Raw genomic sequence first — 18,830 nt, 5'->3', positions numbered from 1 at the left:
TCTTTTGCCCATTTTTCTAAATGGTTATATCAATTATATAGTCTCTGTATAAACTTTCTATATTAGTCTCTTATTTTTCATATATTTTACAAATTGAGTGGTTTGTCTTCTAAGTCAGCTTGCTGTTTTTGAAGTAAAGGTATTTTTCACATTTTTGCAGTCAAATCATTATTTTCTCTTTGTTGCTTTCTTCCTTCACTTTTAGGCTTGAACAGTCTTCCTCTCAATCAGACGTTTATATATATATATAAAATGTCTGAGAGGATAGATTGATTATTATTATATATAAATGTCTAAGTGAGAGAATTGATTATATCATATATAATTATATAAATTTTCAATTTATAATATATAATATATATGATATAAATGTCTGAGAGACATTTTTATATATGAATAATTGAGAGGACATATATAAATAATAGCTTTACATATGTATATTTGTATAAATTTTATATAAATATATATTTGTATAAGTTTATATATATAAACTTATATTGTGGTTTTTTATTCAGTTTTAAAGTGCATCTATAATTTATTTTGTTAAATAATATAGAGCTGATTTTTTTAGTTTCTCCTACTAATTCAGACAGATGTGCTTGCCTGCTGTTTATTTAAAGCCTAGTAAGAATTGAATGGGGCACTGTCAGAAATTCGTGTATGGCACTCCTCCTCCCTTAACACACAGTCTTCACAGAAGAAGGACCCCACCCCCTGTACATTAAATTTTTGACCGTCAGGTGGCAACTGACAGCCTCATCTTTGCTGCTGTGGAGTTCCCAACTCCAATCCACAAAGAAAGCCCCACCCCGAGACTGTCTGCTCCCTCTTTGGGGGAGGCAGTCCAGGTTAGAAGCAGGCAGCAGTACCTCTATCCACTGATGGAAGGATGCCAATATTGCCAGTATCCATGGGTAAAAAGTCATTCTTCTGCCCCATGTCTCTGAAGTAAGCACAGCCTTGACCTCCAGGAGTCAAGAGGGTGTTAGTTGCCTCAGGAAGGGCACTGTTGATTGTTTTTTTCTGTTTAGATCCATTGGCATTATAATAAGCTGAAATTACTCCTGGTTTTGTTAAAGGTTATTACCTTCATTATCTGCTGCTAGATATATTGACCCATTTAAATGTTATGGTTGTTATTTTAATTAAAAATTGGGAATGTGAGTCCTGGTTCCCTAGGCTTATATTACAATCTTCTTTGGGAGTCACCTACTTTTTTTTTTTTTAATACCGTTCTTTAGGAATTCACAATGTTTTATTCACAGATGGAAAAGAATCTGGTGAAACATCCACATTTAAAAGGCATTCTCAAGATGCTGGTCAAGATGTAAAGTTGTATTCAGATACAGGTAAATTAATATTTGGATAATTTGATTCTTTTATATTGTGGTTCTAAAAAAAAAAACACAAGTAGTTCCCTCAGAATTTAGAAGAAGAAATGTGTGATTTTTTTAAAAAATGAAAGCATGATTAACACCCAAGTACTCTATTTTAATGGCTACTCTATTATGAAAAGCTGGACATGCAAGAACATTGAAAAACTAATACATGATATGTTGTTTTGGTGAAAAAGAATATTGGGAAGACAGGCAGTCTATCTTTCTGCTCTGCCATCCCTGGCACACAGCTACTATAATAAGCCACAAGATGGCTGCTGGAGCTCCAGCCATGACATCAGTGTACCGAGCAGGAACACTGGAAAGGAAAAAGAAAAGGAAAGCAAAGGACAAAAACTGGCAGTTAGCTGAGTCAGCCAAGTGTGAGGAGCACATGTGCAGGCAAGTGCACACACACACACACACGTGCGCACACACAAACTCTGCTTGCCTCTTATTGGCTGTCCAAGCTATAGGGGAAGTTGAGAGATGTGGTTTTTCAGCTGGGCACATTGCTAGCCTTGACAAAATGAGGGTTGCTGTATGAAGGAATAGGCGAATGGATATTGGGTGGACAATTAGCGGCTTCTAGCACATTTCGCATCTTTGCCTGGCTGTTTCTGCTTCATTTTGTACCCACTCCCGTGGGCACAGTAAGATCATGGGTTCTTGACTTTTCTGCTCTGGCTTTCAGGAACTGTGAGTCTTTTGATCCCTGAGAATACTTTCAGACAGGGAGGGCAGCAGGCAACTGCTTTTGAAGGCCCTTTGGGATTTTTTGGGTTGGGATCAGTCTGGCTCCCACTAGAGACCCTGACAGATGGAACCCTGAGGCAGAGGCTCAGAAGCTTGACTGCAAATGCAGAATTCAAGGAGTCAGGTGAAACTGCCAAACTCCTATCTCATTAGAGTAGCAGATGAACGAAGATTTACATCACGATGCAGCCTGAGAGCCAACTCAGCCAAGCAAGGACACACTTCAGCACCAAAGAGGACAAGAATCAAGTGTAACACTTGAAACACCAGCCTATGCCACCTTTTCTCCATCCCCTCCAACTTGCCTACCTCTTGTCCCCTTACTGTCCCTTGTAGTCTCGTACTAGTAACTGGAAGTATTCATCTTGTTTTTTGACTCATTCCCTAGATGCTTGTGTTTTCACTTGACTCCTGGAATCCTCTGGCCCCTACATTTCTTCCCTGGTTTTGACTCCTGCCAGACATGACTTTATTCCTGCCTCTCACTTTCATTCTGCTGCACTGGCTTTAAGTCACTTCTCTGAGAGTTTGTGGTGCCGTGATTCCTGACTTAACATTTCCTCTCCAGAGTCTTATTTCTCCCTCCTTCCAACATGTGCTGCAGTGACACAAAAATAATACTTTCTTGGGTCAGATATTATCAATCATGTTTTATTGCAAGTAGTATTGTCCACTAACATTATTAATGGCATTAATTTATCAGCTTATTTTACTTTAGCCCCAACAGAAGACTCGATAGAAGAGGTAACTGCAGATCATCCAGAGGTTGTGTCCATGATTGAGGAGACTATAAAAATGTCACAGGATATGAACTTTGAACAGCCATATGAAAAATATGCTGAAATCTTACAGGAAGTCCTTGGAGAGGTAAAAAACCTAGCCGGGTAATTCTTATCTGTGACTTAACTATTACTGAGAAAATGTTAATCTAGTATGTGTATAATTATTTTAGAGTCTTATGGTGTTGAAATTTGTAGCCTTCAAATTCATGTACATTGTGTAGTCAGCATTGTTAAGTGCGAAGTACCCCAGTGAACAACTACTGATGCTCTTTGGTAAATTTTCAATTATAAACAAAATTATGTACTATAACTTTATGCCTTGAAATTAATTATTCATTAAACTTTATTGTCTTTGATTCAGTTCAGTTAAAAGATGATGCATATTGGTACTAGGTACCAAAGTTGTATGTTTCATCTATGAACTGATTAACTATAAGCCAAGACAAATTTTGCTCCATCCATGGTTAATTAGTTTCATCCAACCAACTTGAACATGCGTTCATAGGGGAGATGAATGGACACACATGTGCTGTTCCAGTCTACAGGGGAAAAAAATCCTCAAATGCTATCTATCAATGGCAGGTCAGAAGGCCCATTGTTTGTTTATAAAGAACAGGATATTCATGTGGGTCTGTTTTGTACAAAGATCTTAAGTAAACATTCAGAGCAAAATCAAAAGCATAACTAATCTTTTCAGCCCTTGATGAACTTCTGTATATCTCTGTGATTTAGCTTAAAATTACTATGTGAAGAAAATATATATGATGTTAGAGTATGGAACCTTTTTGTAACACATTGGGTGGTTTCCTCAAGCCCCAGGCTCTACCAGCCTCTCTGACTCTCAGATTCCCATGGCTCCCTTTGAGCTTCCCATACAGACCTTTCAAAGTTTTCTGCATGTCTGTCTTCTGGTTGTTCTATCATCCATTTAGTCCTTCAGAAATATTATGAGTACCTACTATCTGCCCCATACTGTGTTAGATACCAGGAATCTGAAGATGGATTAAACACAGCCCTTTCCTTTAAGGAGCTATCCGTCAGGTGGGGAAGACTGAACTGACATGTAAACCAATAACTGAGTTATCATGTGCTAGAGGCAAATAGATGTGTATGAGGTGTAGGAATTCCATGAAGGTCAGAGCCATCATCTCTGCCTGGGAGGTAAGAGAAACCATCGCAGAGGAGATCTGCAAGTGAGGGACATGTTTGGGAGTGTGGAATTACCATATTTGCTCTTGAGTGAAATTTTTCTCCATTCTCTTCAGAGTTTATTCTGGAGGATATAAATCCACAAGGAGTCCTACACTTCTGATACAGGAATATTTATAGTATTAGATGGTAAACTGTAGCTCTGGGACCGTTTAAATCATATGAGATTTTAACTCCCAAGCTCATATCAGGTTGTCATTTCTCAAAAGACCAGAGACCTGTAGAGGAGACAGTTGTACTCATCATCAGTTCTATGATCTTTATGATTAGGAGAACTATTTTTCATAAGCAGCTAGAGATATGCTCCTTTGAGATGGGCCTGTACAAGTCATATGCCCATGTTGTTTTGGGGCTTTGGAGGTTTTGTTTTTATTTTTTAAATTGGATTGTCTCTTTTTTGATTCATGTTTTGTTTATGTATTCTGAGTATGATTCTTTGTTGGATATTTTGCAGTTATCTTTATGAATATCTTCTGTCTTGAATAATAGGAGTTAATTTTATTGAAATCAAATTTATTAATTTTTTCTTTCACAGTTAGTGCTTTTCATGTTCTGTTTCAGAAATATTTGCCTACCCAAAGTCAGGAAGATATTCTCCTAGGTTTTCTTCTGGAAACCTTGCTTTATCTTTCATATTTGGAACTAATTTTTGTGTATCAAAAACAATATTCAAATGGACAATATACATATAAAAAGGTACTTAATATCACTAATCATTTACCACAATGTGGTCAAGTTGTATTTTTTTTCAAGATGGATAACTAGTTGCTCTAGCACCGCTTATTGAAAAGACCATCCTTTCTCCACTATCATATATCAAGTGGCCATATATATGTAGTCCCTTTATAGACTCTGTTCTATTCCATTAGTCCATTTGTCTGTGCCAGAGCCACATGTCTTAACTACTGTAGTTTTCTGGTTTTTTGTTTTGTTTTGTTTTGTTTTGTTTTTGAGCCAGAGTCTCACTCTGTCACCCAGGCTGGAGTGCAGGGTGCGATCTCAGCTCACTGCAACCTCCATCTCATGGGTTCAAGCGATTCTCCTGCCTCAGTCTCCCGAGTACCTGGGACTGCAGGTGTATGCCACCATGCCTGGCTAATTTTTTGTATTTTTTTAGTAAAGACAGAATTTCACCATGTTGGCCAGTGTGATCTAGAACTCCTGACCTCAAGTGATCCCAAAGTGCTGGGATTACAGGCATGATCCACCGTGCCTGGCCCTGCTGTAGCTTTATAATAAATCATGACATCTGAGGGAGTGAATTCTTCAACACCTTGTTTCTCCTTTCATTGCATCCTTCTCTGTGTCATACCTTATGTTTTCTTCTGCTTACTGTAAGATTATCTTAGCTATTATAGGTCCTTTTTACTTCCACATAAATTTTAGAATCAGCTACTCAATTTTCACATACACACACACACACACACACACCCCTCTGCAGGCATTTTGATCAGGTTGCATTGTATCTATTAGGTAAATTTGGCTAAGACTGTCATCTTTACAATATTGAGTCTTATAATCCATTAATATAAAATATTTGTACAGCCATCCCTCAGTACCCTCAGTGGATATCCTCAGTGGATTATTTCCATGACCCTCACAGATACCAAAATCCATGAATGTTCAAGTTCCTTGTATAAAATGGCATGGTATTTGCATATAACCTATGCACATCCTTCCATATACTTTAAATCATCTTTAGATTACTTATAATGCCTAATACAATGTATATGGTATGTAAATAGTTGTTTACACTAGATTGTTTAGGAAATAATGATGAGAAAAAGAAGTCTGCACATATTTAGTACAGACGTGACCATCCTTTTTTTTCCAAATATTTTATATCCGTGGTTGGTTGAATGCACAGATGCAGAGCCATGGATACAGAAGACTGACTATAATTAATTTAGGTCTTCTTTAATTTTTCCCAGCATTGTTCTGTAATTTTCAAGGTAAAGGTCTTCAACATCTCTCATTAGGTTTATTTTTAGGTATTTGGTGTATTTTGATGCTACTATAAATGATATTAGTGTTTTATTTTATTTTCTAATTGTTGCTGCAACCATTTTTTATCCCATTTTAAAAATTGTGCCTCCCATTAAATTCTGTTTTTTTGTCTGAAGCTCACAGCCCATGTGTAGAATAGATATGACTGATGCGCTTGGACCTAATGTATGATTTAGTCCAGGGAAAGCAAATAGGTTATATTTTACTTACAAATGGATCAGTTAAGCATTTTTTAAAGAATTTCTTAGAATTATAGTTTAACAGTATTTTAAAGCCTTAAAAATGTAGAAATAATGATAGATATTGTTTCTACCAAAGGAAGAGAAGAATCACTCCCTTGCCATGGAGAATGCACAGAAATTATTTTGTTCATACCAAACCATTCGCACTTCTCCCTGTCCTCCCACCTTGACCAGCTACAGAGCACCCAAGGGAAGCAGAGGCAGAGGGACATGGGACCTTACTCTACAGCAGCTGTATTCTCTGCTTCTGCTGTTCTGAGCACTTTTGTTGAGTGAAGCTGTTACACTGACTATATGAAAGGTACTTGCCCAGTACCTAACAGAAAAACAGTAGCAACCTCTAGGGAGGTGGGCCTTTTGTGTCAAACGTGCCACTCTGTGTTTTCCAGTTGAAGCTCATGACTTGTTATCCAACTGCACATCTAACCACAGCCTGTTCTCTTATCTCTGCACCCTTCTGTGTCATTAATATGATTTGCTCTGCTTCTCTGTCTACATGGTTTCCCTCTAACATCTGTACCTATCTGTTCATTTCTGTGTACTTGGCACCATGTACTTGGCACCTTTGTATCTGTGTACTTGGCACTGTCGTTATGTCTTTCTGTGCCTCCTATGTCTCTCTGGGTCATGTCCTATTTCCTCTGCTTCCCCCAGTCTCGGTCTCCTATCTATCTATCTATCTATCTATCTATCTATCTATCTATCTATTCACAAGTGATAAAATATAAAGTAAACATAAAATAGTATAGAGTAAGGGAATCCAGAAATAGTATGTTTAAATGCAGAAAAAGTAAATCTTTTAAGTTAAAATCACAAGAGGATAGAAGAATGAGTAATATACAAAAATGTATACCATTTTTGTCAAAAGGAAGTGCCACTTTAATTTTATTTGATCAAACTCTTGAGAGCCCATTTCCATGGTTCTCTCTGGTGACAGCCAGACTGGACATAGACCACATGTAAAGGCTTCTTGGGGCCCTTGTCCTCACCACTCCCCCAACAGGCATAGTCCCCAGCCTCAGAGCCTCCTCACCCCTCTGCCTGGCCACATACTCTGGAATTCTTTAGAATATGAAATCATGGGGAAGGTTGTCACCTTCTCCCCACAGTTATCCCAACTAAGGAATCACCTCAATACATTCCCCAAATAAAGCTTTGGGGCCGATTCATCCAAAATTTGCATCCTCAGGTACCCAAGTCCTCATCCCTCAAACCTTTCCTCACCTTAGCTTTGAATGTTTCTGAACTTGAGCAACTTGGGCTACTTCAACAACGGTAGCACCTCTCCTTTCAAGCCACCTCTTTTCCTGAAGCCATGGGAGATGCCCATCATGTTTCATTTCTCTCTTACTCCAAAATTGCTCAGTATTTGAAATTTTTCCATTTGCGTCAGAATCATGTGGGATAAACTGAAATCAGAAAGACATCTAATGCATTCAGCTCTGCCACACAAACTTCTCCAAAAAAGGAGCTTGGAGGTCCTAGTTCCCTTCTCAGAGTGGGGATGAAATAAACATAGCAAGAAAAAATTCAAATGAATATCTCAATAAATTATCTTGTCACATTAAGGATAGCAGAATACCTTATTAACATGACAAATGAGTTTGGCTTCAGACTGCAGACCATATAACCTTAAAGTCAGAAACAAGACAATGATATTCCTATGACACTCATTTTTTTGGGGAGATGGAGCCTTGCTGTGTTGCCCAGACTGGTCTCAAACTCCTGGGCTCAAGTGATCCTCCCACCTCAGCCTCTCAAGAAGCTGGGACTACTTGCCACCATGCCCATCTGCTGTCACACCCATTCTTAATGATTTATAGAAATTTTAGCTTTATACAATGCCTTGAAACATAATAAGAGGAATAACTATTAGAATAGAGGAGAAATATAATCATTATTGCAGTTGATACTATTTATTTTTTAAATATAATCTAAAAAACAATGAGCTAATAATTTCATTCAGAAATAAGGTAGCCAAAAGAATTTTAACAATCCACATGTGACAAGAACATAAATGTAATATAACTAAGTTTGAAATAAAGATGAAGGATCCACATGAATAAAATTATTAAAATTTTTAATGTGAACAAAAGCAGATATCAATAAATAGAGACATAAATTCTTATATGTAAAGACAAAATCTTATTAAGGTGTCTTTCTCAGTTAATTTATAGATTTGATACAGTTCTAATAAAAATATCAATTTTTTTCAAAACTGACAGCATGACTCTAAAGTTTATCTGGAAGAATCAATAATTGAGACTAGAACAGTTTGACAAAGAAGTGTGACAGAGGGAGACTTACTCTACCAACTAGTAAAATATGTTGTAATGCTACAGTGGTATATAGGCCTGATAAACATACCAGAAGCAACAGAACTACAAAGAGGATACAGAAACAAACTTCAGTGTGAATAAAAATTTAGTATATGCCAAAGGTTACATCACAATCCAAAAGGAAAGAATTATTTAACGGTGTCGATAAAATTAACCGTTGGGAAGAAACTATTTAGATTCTCACTTTCTATCAAAATAAAAATAAATTCCATATATATTAAATAGATAAATGTAAAAATTGTATTTTATTTAGACTAGTAAAAAGTGTATTAATATTGAAATGGTTTGGAATGGTCAAGAATTCCAGACACAAATGCGATGGAAGAACTTGTAAGAGCAAATCTCAATAGACTATCTAATAATGACCATCTCTCTATAAAAAAAGTATGCAAGTCAAAAATGTAAGGCAAAGGACAAACTGGGGAAAGTATTTATAATAAATATAACATTAATTTCTTAGAAATCTGTAGAGAATCTAATATCTGATCAAAAAGCAAGCAAGGGATATAAGCAGATTTTATCAAAGAAGAAATACAAATGGTTCATTGAAAATTTTTAGGCACTGGGTTTCTCAAGTTGCCCACTTGACCCTCTTTCAAGTTGTACTTTCCTTTTTTTCTTTCCTTTCCTTTCTTTCCTTACCCTTCTAAAGCTTTTTAATAAACTTTCACTTCTGCTCTGAAACTTACCTCAGTCTCTTCTTCTGCTTTATGCCCCTCAGTTGAATTATTTCTTCGAAGCAGGCAAGAATTGAGGTTGCAATAAAAAAAAATTTTTTAAGAAAATTTTTAATGTTTGTTTCAATAAAAATTAAAAGAATGAGATACAATTTCTCATCTAATTGGCAAAGTTTTTTGACAATCAGTACTAGTGAGGCTGTACTGATAGCCTCACTTTCAAACATTGTTAGGAAGTATGAAAATTGATATAGATGCTTTTGGCAGCAGTGTGGCAATGTGTATGAAAAGACTTTAAAATGTTTACTCTTTCATTCCCTTTGACCTGAAGTCATGTCAGGAATCTAATCTGAAGAAATATATAATATTTGAACAAAGATTCACAGATGTTGTATATAAAAAACACCATGTTAGTAAAATAAAGATTTTATATATAAAGATTTTCATCACAGTGTTATAGTAAAATTACAAATGGCATAAATATTTAACAGTAAGAGATGATTAAACAAATTAAGGTTTTTTTGATAAAATACTATAAAACCATTTAAAAAAGGTTGAATGAAGAACTAAAAATAGAACTACAATATGATCTAGCAATCCCACTACTGGGTATCTACCCAAAGGAAAAGAAATCATTATCTCAAAAAGATAACTGCACTCATATGTTTATCGCAGCTCTATTAAGAATAGCAGTGATATGGAATCAACCTAAGTGTCCATCCATGGAGGACTGGATAAAGAAGATGTTTTATACAACCCACTCACTTTGTTTAAAAGCCTTAGCCACCCCTCCCTTCCTGTTCGCAGATTTCATTGCAGTGGCACTCTCTTCACTTCATGCCTGTTATACTTCTAAGCATTAGGCACACCTGCTAGCCTGAATTAGGAGTCTAAGCCACCCCTCCCTTCAGGTGCAGACATCTTGGTGCAGCAGCATCCTTTCCACTTCATGCCAGGACATATCTCCAGGCATTTGGAGCATCCACTCTTCTAGGTCCTCTAAATGAGGAGCTTAGGCTGCCCTAAGGATAAGGATGAGGAGTTTAGGCTGCCCCTCCTTTCCCAGGCGGAGAACTTGGGGCAGCAGACGTTTCTCCACTCCATGCCCTGGCACATGTGTGGGTACTTGGTGACTATGCCCGTATCCCCTTTTGGAGCTGGTGCTGGTTCCTGCCATTGGAAGACATGTAGGTGGGTCGGCCCAGTTAGGCCTCACTCAGCTTCGTCTCCTCTCCAGGGCTGAGGGGGAAACTCAGACCACTGTGCCTTCCACCTGACAGCCCATTGCCTGAGGCAAGAGAGAGCTTCTCTTGATAAACAAAGATCAAGCATATACCCATCTGCATTGGCTGCAGCCAGCTCTTATCTGGAAGTACCGCCTGTTGGCTCAGAGGTTGAACTGCAATACCCAATAGAAATAAATTTTTTTCATTTTTATTTTATTTATTTATTTATTTTTCTTTTTTTTTATTTAAATTATACTTTAAGTTCTGGGATACATGTGCAGAACGTGCACGTTTGTTACATAGGTATACATGTGCCATGGTGGTTTGCTGCACCCATCAACCTGTCATCTACATTAGGTATTTCTCCTAAAGCTATCCCTCCCATAGTCCCCTACCCCCCAACAGGCTCTGTTGTGTGATGTTCCCCTCCCTGTGTCCATGTGTTCTCATAGTTCAACTCCCACTTATGAGTAAGAACATGTGGTGTTTGGTTTTCTGTTCCTGTGTTAGTTTGCTGAGAATGATGGTTTCCAGCTTCATCCATGTCCCTGCAAAGGACATGAACTCATCCTTTTTTATGGCTGCATAGTATTCCATGGTATATATGTGCCACATTTTCTTTATCCAGTCTATCATTGATGGGCATTTGTGTTGGTTCCAAGTATTGTGTTGTGGTATTGTGAATAGTGCCACAATAAACATACATGTGCATATGTCTTTATAGTAAAATGATTAATAATCTTTTGGGTATATACCCAGTAATGGGATTGCTGGGTCAAATGGTATTTCTAGTTCTAGATCCTTGAGGAATCGCCACACTGTCTTCCACAATGGTTGATCTAATTTACACTCCCACCAACAGTGTAAAAGTATTCCTATTTCTCCACATTCTCTCCAGCATCTGTTGTTTCCTGACTTTCTAATGATCGCCATTCTAACTGGAGTAAGATGGTATCTCATTGTGGTTTTGATTTGCATTTCTCTAATGACCAGTGATGATGAGCTTTTTTTCATATGTTTGTTGCCCACATAAATGTCTTCTTTTGAGAAGTGTCTGTTCATATCCTTTGCCCACTTTTTGATGAGGTTGTTTGTTTTTTTCTTATAAATTTGTTTAAATTTCTTGTAGATTCTGGATATTAGACCTTTCTCAGATGGATAGATTGCAAAAATTTTCTCCCATTCGGTAGGTTGCCTATTCACTCTGATGATAGTTTCTTTTGCTGTGCAGAAGCTATTTAATTTAATTAGATCCTATTTGTCAATTTTGGCTATTGTTGCAATTGCTTTTGGTGTTTTTGTCATGAAGTCTTTGCACATGCCTATGTCCTGAATGGTATTACTTAGGTTTTCTTCTAGAGTTTTTATGGTTTTAAGTCTTATGTTTAAGTCTTTAATTCATCTTGAGTTAATTTCTATATAAGGGGAAAGGAGGGGGTTCAGTTTCAGTTTTCTGCATATGGCTCACCAGTTTTCCCAATAGCATTTATTAAACAGAGAATCCTTTCCCCATTGCTTGTTTTTGTCAGGTTTGTCAAAGATCAGATGGTTGTAGATGTGTGGTGTTATTTCTGAGGGCTCTGTTCTGTTCCATTGGTCTATATATCTGTTTTGGTACCAGTACCATTCTGTTTTGGTTACTGTAGTCTTGTAGTATAGTTTGAGGTCAGGAAATGTGATGCCTCCAGCTTGGTTCTTATTGCTTAGGATTGTCTTGGCTATACAAGCTCTTTTTTGGTTCCATATGTAATTTAATGTAGTTTTTTCTAATCCTGTGAAGAATGTCAATGGTAGCTTGATGAGGATAGATTGAATCTATAAATTACTTTGGGCAGTATGGCCATTTTCACAATTTGATTCTTCCTGTCCATGAGCATGGAATGGTTTTCCATTTGTTTGTGTCCTCTCTTATTTCCTTGAACAGTGGTTTGTAGTTCTCTTTGAAGAAGTCCTTCACATCCCTCATAAGTTGTATTCCTAGGTATTTTATGCTCTTTGTAGCAATTGTAAATGAGAGTTAACTCATGATTTGGCTCTCTGTTTGTCTATTATTGGTGCATAGGAATGCTTGCGACTTTTGCACACTGATTTTGTATCCCGACACTTTGCTGAATTTGCTTATCAGCCTAAGGAGATTTTGGGCTGAGACGATGGGGTCTTCTAAATATACAATCATGTCATCTGCAAAGAGAGAAAATTTGACTTCCTCTCTTCCTATTTGAATACCGTTTATTTCTTTCTCTTGTCTGATTGTCCTGGCCAAAACTTCTAATACTATGTTGAATAGGAGTGTTGAGAGAGGGCATCCTTGTCTTGTGCCAGTTTTGAAAGGGAATGCTTCCAGCTTTTGCCCGTTTGGTATGATATTGGCTATGAGTTTGATATAAATAGCTCTTATTACTTTGAGATATGTTCCATCAATAGCTAGTTTACTGAGAGTTTTTAGCATGACAGGGTGTTGAATTTTATCAAAGGCCTTTTCTGCATCTATTAAGATAATCATATGGTTTTTGTCTTTGGTTCTGTTTATGTGATGGATTACGTTTATTGATTTGCATTTGTTGAACCAGCCTTGCATACCAGGGATGAAGCCAACTTGATTGTGGTGGATAAGCTTTTTGATGTGCTGCTGGATTTGGTTTGCCAGTATTTTATTGAGGATTTTTTCATAAATGTTCATCAGAGACATTGGCCTGAAATTTTATTGTTGTTGTTGCATCCCTGCCAGGTTTTGGTATCAGGATGATGCTAGCCTAGTAAAATGAGTTAGGAAGGAGTCCCTCTTTTTCCATTGTTTGGAATAGTTTCAGAAGGAATGGTACCAGCTCCTCTTTGTACCCCTGGTAGAATTCAGCTGTGAATCCTTCTGGTCCTTGACTTTTTTTGGTTGGTAGGCTATTAATTACTGCCTCAATTTCAGAACTTGTTATTTGTCTATTCAGGGACTTGACTTTTCCTGGTTTAGATTTTAAAGAAACTCAATGCAATCCAAAAGAACGTTGAAAACATACACAAAGAAATCAGAAAAACAATTTAGGATTTGAAAGATGAGATAGATTTTTCTAAATTGTAGAAATGAAAAATTTATTGAAGGAATTGCAAAATACAGTTGAAAGCTTTAACAATAGCCCAGCACAAGCAGAAGAAACAAGCTCAGAGCTGCAAGACAGGGCTTCTGAATTAACCCAGTTAGACAAAAAAAAAAACAAAAAACAAAAAACAAACAAAAAAAAAACTAATAAACTCTTCCAGAAATATGGGATTATATATAGTGTCCCAACCTACTAGTTATAGGTATTCCAGAGGAAGAAAAAGAAAAAGTAAAAAGTGTAGAAAACCTATTTGAGGAAATAATTTAAGAAAACTTCCTTAATTTTGTCAGAGATCTAGACAGCCAGGTGTAAGAAGATCGTAAAACTATGGTAAGATATAGTGCAAGAAGGACCTCACCAAGGCCTTCAGACTATCTAATGTGAATGTGAAGGAAAAAAAAATCCTAAAAGCAGAAAGAGAGAAGCATCTAATCACTTATAAAAGAAATCTCATTAAACTAACAACAGACTTCTCACCAGAAACCTTACGAGCCAGAAGATATTAGAGTCCTATTTTTGGTCTTCTTTAATCCTTTTCCCATTTGCCCCTAGAATACTCACTGGTGGCAACTGCAGCTGCAGTGTTTACCCTGAGATAACTTTGCCATGAAATACCTTGCTTTTATTATTATTTTATTGCTCTAGTATAGCAACTTTGGAAATAAAAGCCATCATTCTTTTTATAGCATTCTGTTTTTAGTAGTGATATTTTCATTTACAAAATATAGTAATTCTCGATTGCTGAAAATGTCAAATCCTAGAAAACGTAGCATTCCTACACGTGATGTTAACATCATTCTCAAACAGTTCTTGGTCAAAGATTCATTTCATGAATCCAGTTTTTCTGAAATAGTTCTGATGATTCAGATGATTCTGATGTTAGTTCTGTTAAGAAATAACTCCAAGACCAGTTTTTATACTTTATTTTCACATTGAAAATCAGTCAGATTTGCTTCAGCCTCAAAGAGTTCATTTATATAAAATCAAATGAGTGCTGGCAGTGAACTGCAGTTTTTGTTTTTTTTTTTGTAAATGGGAAAAGGGTTTTTAAAAATGCCAGGCAAGAATTTTATATCCTGCTAAACTAAGTTTTATAAATGAAGGAGAAATAGTCTTTCCCAGACAAGCAAACAATAAGGGAATTCATCACCACTAGACTGTACCTACAACAAATGCTCAAAGGAATTCTAAACATAAAGGCAAAAGGGTGATATTCAGCATCGTAAAAACACATGAAAGTATTAAACTCTTTGCAACTATAAGGCCTCTTTACAGGTCTTATAATGCAATAACACAATTGAGACTGCAAAGCAAGTAGGTAATAATTAGCATTGTGACAACAGGCTATCAGTATTACATGTAATACTAATATTAAACATAAATGGGCTAAATGCTCCACATAAAAGATATTGGCTGATGGAATGGATTTTTTAAATAAACCCAACCATGTGCTACATACAAGAAACCCACCTAACAGGTAAATACATTTACAGAGTCAAAGTAAAGGGATGGAAAAAGATATTCCACACAAATGGAAACCAAAAGCAAATAGGAGTAGCTATGCTTACATCAGATAAAATAGACATTAAATCAACAATAGTTAAAAAAAGACAAAGAAGGTCATTATATCATCATAAAAGGATCAACTGAACAAGAAAAATGCCATTTCTAAATGTATATGCATCGAACACCACAGCACCAAGATTCATAAAACAAATGCAACTAGACCTAAGAAAAGAGATAGACAGCAATGCAATCATAGTAGGGGACTTCAGTACTCTACTGACAGCACTAGACAGATCATTAAGGCAGAAAATCAACAAAGAAACTCTAGGCTTAAACTGGACTCTACACCAAATGGACCTAACAGACATTTACAGAACAGTCTACCCTACACCTGCAGAATATTCATTCTTTTCATCTGCCTATGGAACATTCTCAAATGACCACATGCAAGGCCACAAGGCAAGTCTCAAAAATATTATAAAAATTGAAATCATATAAAGTATCTTCTTGGACCAAAGTAGAATAATACTAGAAATCAATACCAAAAGGCACCCTCAAAGCCATACAAATGCATAGAAATTAAATAATCTGCACCTGAATGATTGTTGGATCAATGATGAAATTAAGGTGGAAATTTTTTAAAGTTTTGAAACAGATGAAAATAGACACAACATACCAAAAGCGTTTGAGGTACAGCAAAAACAGTGCTAAGAGGCAGTTTTACAGTGTTAACAGCCTACATCAAAAAGATAGAAAGATCTCAAATTAACAATGTAACATTGTACCTCAGAGAACTAGAAAAACGAGAGCAAACCACATCAACAGCTTACAGAACTAAATGAAATTGAGACCAAAAACATTACAAATAATTAATTAAAAGTTTGTTCTTTAAAAAAATAAGCAAAATTGATAGCTAGATAATCAAATGAAAAAGAGAACATCCAAATAAGCAAAATCAGAAATAATAAAGGTGTCATTACAACTGATGCAACAGAAATACGAAAGATCACTAATGACTACTATCAGCATCTCTATGCATACAAGCTGGAAAACCTAGAGGAAATGGATAAGTTCTTAGAAATATACAGCCTCCCAAGATGAACTAGAAGAAATAGAAAACCTGAACAGACCAATAAGGAGTAGTGGAATTGAATCAGTAATTAAAAATCTCTCAATAACAACAACAAAAAAACCCAGGGCCAGATGGTTGTACAGCCAAATTCTGCTAGACATAAAAGGAAGAACTGCTACCAATTCTACTAAAACTGTTCCAAAACATCAAGGAGGAGGGAATCCTCCCTAACTCATTCTATGAAGCCAGCATCACTCTGATACCAAAGCCAGACAAGAACACAACAAAAAAAGAAAGCTCTAGACCATTATTCCTGATGAATATAGATGCAGTTGTCCTCAATAAAATACTAGCAAACCAGATTCAGGAACATATACACAAAGAAAATCCAGCATAATCAAGTGGATTTTATTCCAGGGATGCAAGGTTGGTTCAACATACACAAATCAATTAATGTGATTCACCACAAAAACAGAATTAAAAACAAAAATACTATGTGATAACATCAATAGGTGCGGGAAGAACATTCAATAAATTCCAGCATCACTTCATAATAAAAACCCTTACCAAACTAGGCACAGAAGGAACATACCTCAAAATAATAAAAGCCATATATAACAAACCCACTGCCACCATTATACTGAATGAGGAAAAGTTAAAAGCATTCCCCCTAATAACTGGAACAAGACAAGGATGCCCAGTTTCACCACTGCTGTTCAACATAGTCTCAGAAATCCTAGCTATAGCAATCAGGTAAGAGAATGAAATAAAAGGCATCCAAATTGGAAAAGAGGAACTCAAATAATCTCTACTGATTATATGTTTCTATACCCAGAAAACCCTAAAGACTCCTTCAAAAGACTCCTAGATTTGATAAATGACTTCAGTAAAGTTTCAGGATAAAAAATCAACATACAAAAATTAGCATTTCTTTACACCAATAACAATCAAGCTGAGAACCAAATCAAGAACTCAATCCCATTTATAATGGCTATGAAAATAATAAAATACCCAGGAATACATTTAACCAAGGAGGTGAAAGATCTCTACAAGGAGAACTACAAAATACTGATGAAAGAAACCATATATAACACAAATAAATGGAAAACATACCATGTTCATGGATCAGAAGAATAAATATTGTTGAAATGAGTATACTACCCAAAGCAACCTACAGATTTAAGGCAATTCCTATAAAATTACCAATGTCATTCTTCACAGAATTAGAAAAAAAAAAATGAAATTTATACAGAGCAATAGAAAGAGCCCAAATAGCCAAAGTAAGCTTAAGCAAAAAGAATAAAGCTGGAGAAACCACATTGCCAGACTTCAAATTATACTACAAGGCTTTAGTAACCAAAACAGCATGGTACTGGTATTTTAAAAACACACTTAGATCGATAGAAAAGAATAGAGAACCAAGAACTAAAGCCACATACCTACAACCAAGTGATCTTTGACAAAGTCAACTAGCATATACACTGTGGAAAGGACACCGTTCAATAAATGGTACTGGGAAAATTGGAGAGTCATGTGCAGAAGAATGAAACTGGACCCCTATCTCTCACCAGATACAAAATTAAGATGGGTTAAAAACTTAAATGTAAGATGCCAGACTCTAAAAATCCCAGAAGAGAACCTAGGAAAAACTCTTCTGGACATTAGTGTAGGCAAAGAATTTATAGTTAAGTCCTCAAAAGGAAATGCAGCAAAAACAAAAATAGACAAATGGTACATAATTAAATGAAAAGTTTCTGAAGAAATAATCAATAGAGTAAACAGAGAATCTACATAATGGAAGAAAATGTTTGCTAACAATGCATCTGACAAAAGGCTAATATCCAGAATCTACAAGGATCTCAAACAACAAGAGAAAAACAAATAATCCCATTAAAAAGTGGGCCAAGGACATGAACAGACATTTCTGAAAAGAAGACATGCAAGCTGCCAGCAAACATATGAAAAAAGTCCTCAACATCACCAATCATCAGAGAAATGCACATTAAAACCACAATGAAATAGCGTCTTACACCAGTCAGAAAAGCTATTATTAAAAAGTCAAAAAACAACAGATGTTGACAAGGATGCAAAGAAAAGGAAATGATTTATACACTGTTAATGGGAATGTAAATTAGTACACCTTTATGAAAATAATATAGAGATTTCTCAAAGAACTAAAAATAAGACTACCATTCAACCACAATCCCATTATTGAGTACCTGCTCAAAGGAAAAGAAGCCTTTTTATCAAAAAGGCACCTGCACTAGTATGTGTATTGCAGTGCTATTAACAATAACAATGCCGTGGAACCAACCTTAAGTGTTCATTAGTGAAAAATGAAATCATGTCTTTTGCAGCAACATGGATGGAACTGGAGGCCATTATCTTAAGTGAAACAATTCAGACACAGAAAGACAAACCACATGTTCTCACAAGTGGGAGCTAAACACTGTGTACACATGGAAACAGAATATGGAATGATGGACGATAGAGTATCAGAGGGGTGGGGAAGCGGTGGATGATGGGAGCTTGCTTGGCTGATGCAA

At 36.2% G+C, this 18,830-nt stretch overlaps 1 protein-coding gene across 1 annotated transcript in view; it reads left to right on the top strand.

Moving 5' to 3' along the window:
• AK9 (adenylate kinase 9) overlaps positions 1 to 18,830 on the top strand; it is a 185,071-nt gene that overhangs the window by 72,764 nt on the left and 93,477 nt on the right. Inside the window, exons 16-17 of the mRNA XM_025382428.1 lie at positions 1,266 to 1,349; positions 2,851 to 2,999. Of these exons, the coding sequence (XP_025238213.1) occupies positions 1,266 to 1,349; positions 2,851 to 2,999 (233 nt within the window). The remainder of the gene's footprint in view (positions 1 to 1,265; positions 1,350 to 2,850; positions 3,000 to 18,830) is intronic.

This window comes from Theropithecus gelada, chromosome 4 (assembly GCF_003255815.1).
Source record: "Theropithecus gelada isolate Dixy chromosome 4, Tgel_1.0, whole genome shotgun sequence".
Lineage (NCBI taxonomy): Eukaryota > Metazoa > Chordata > Mammalia > Primates > Cercopithecidae > Theropithecus > Theropithecus gelada.
This window is presented reverse-complemented; position numbering and strand designations above follow the sequence as displayed.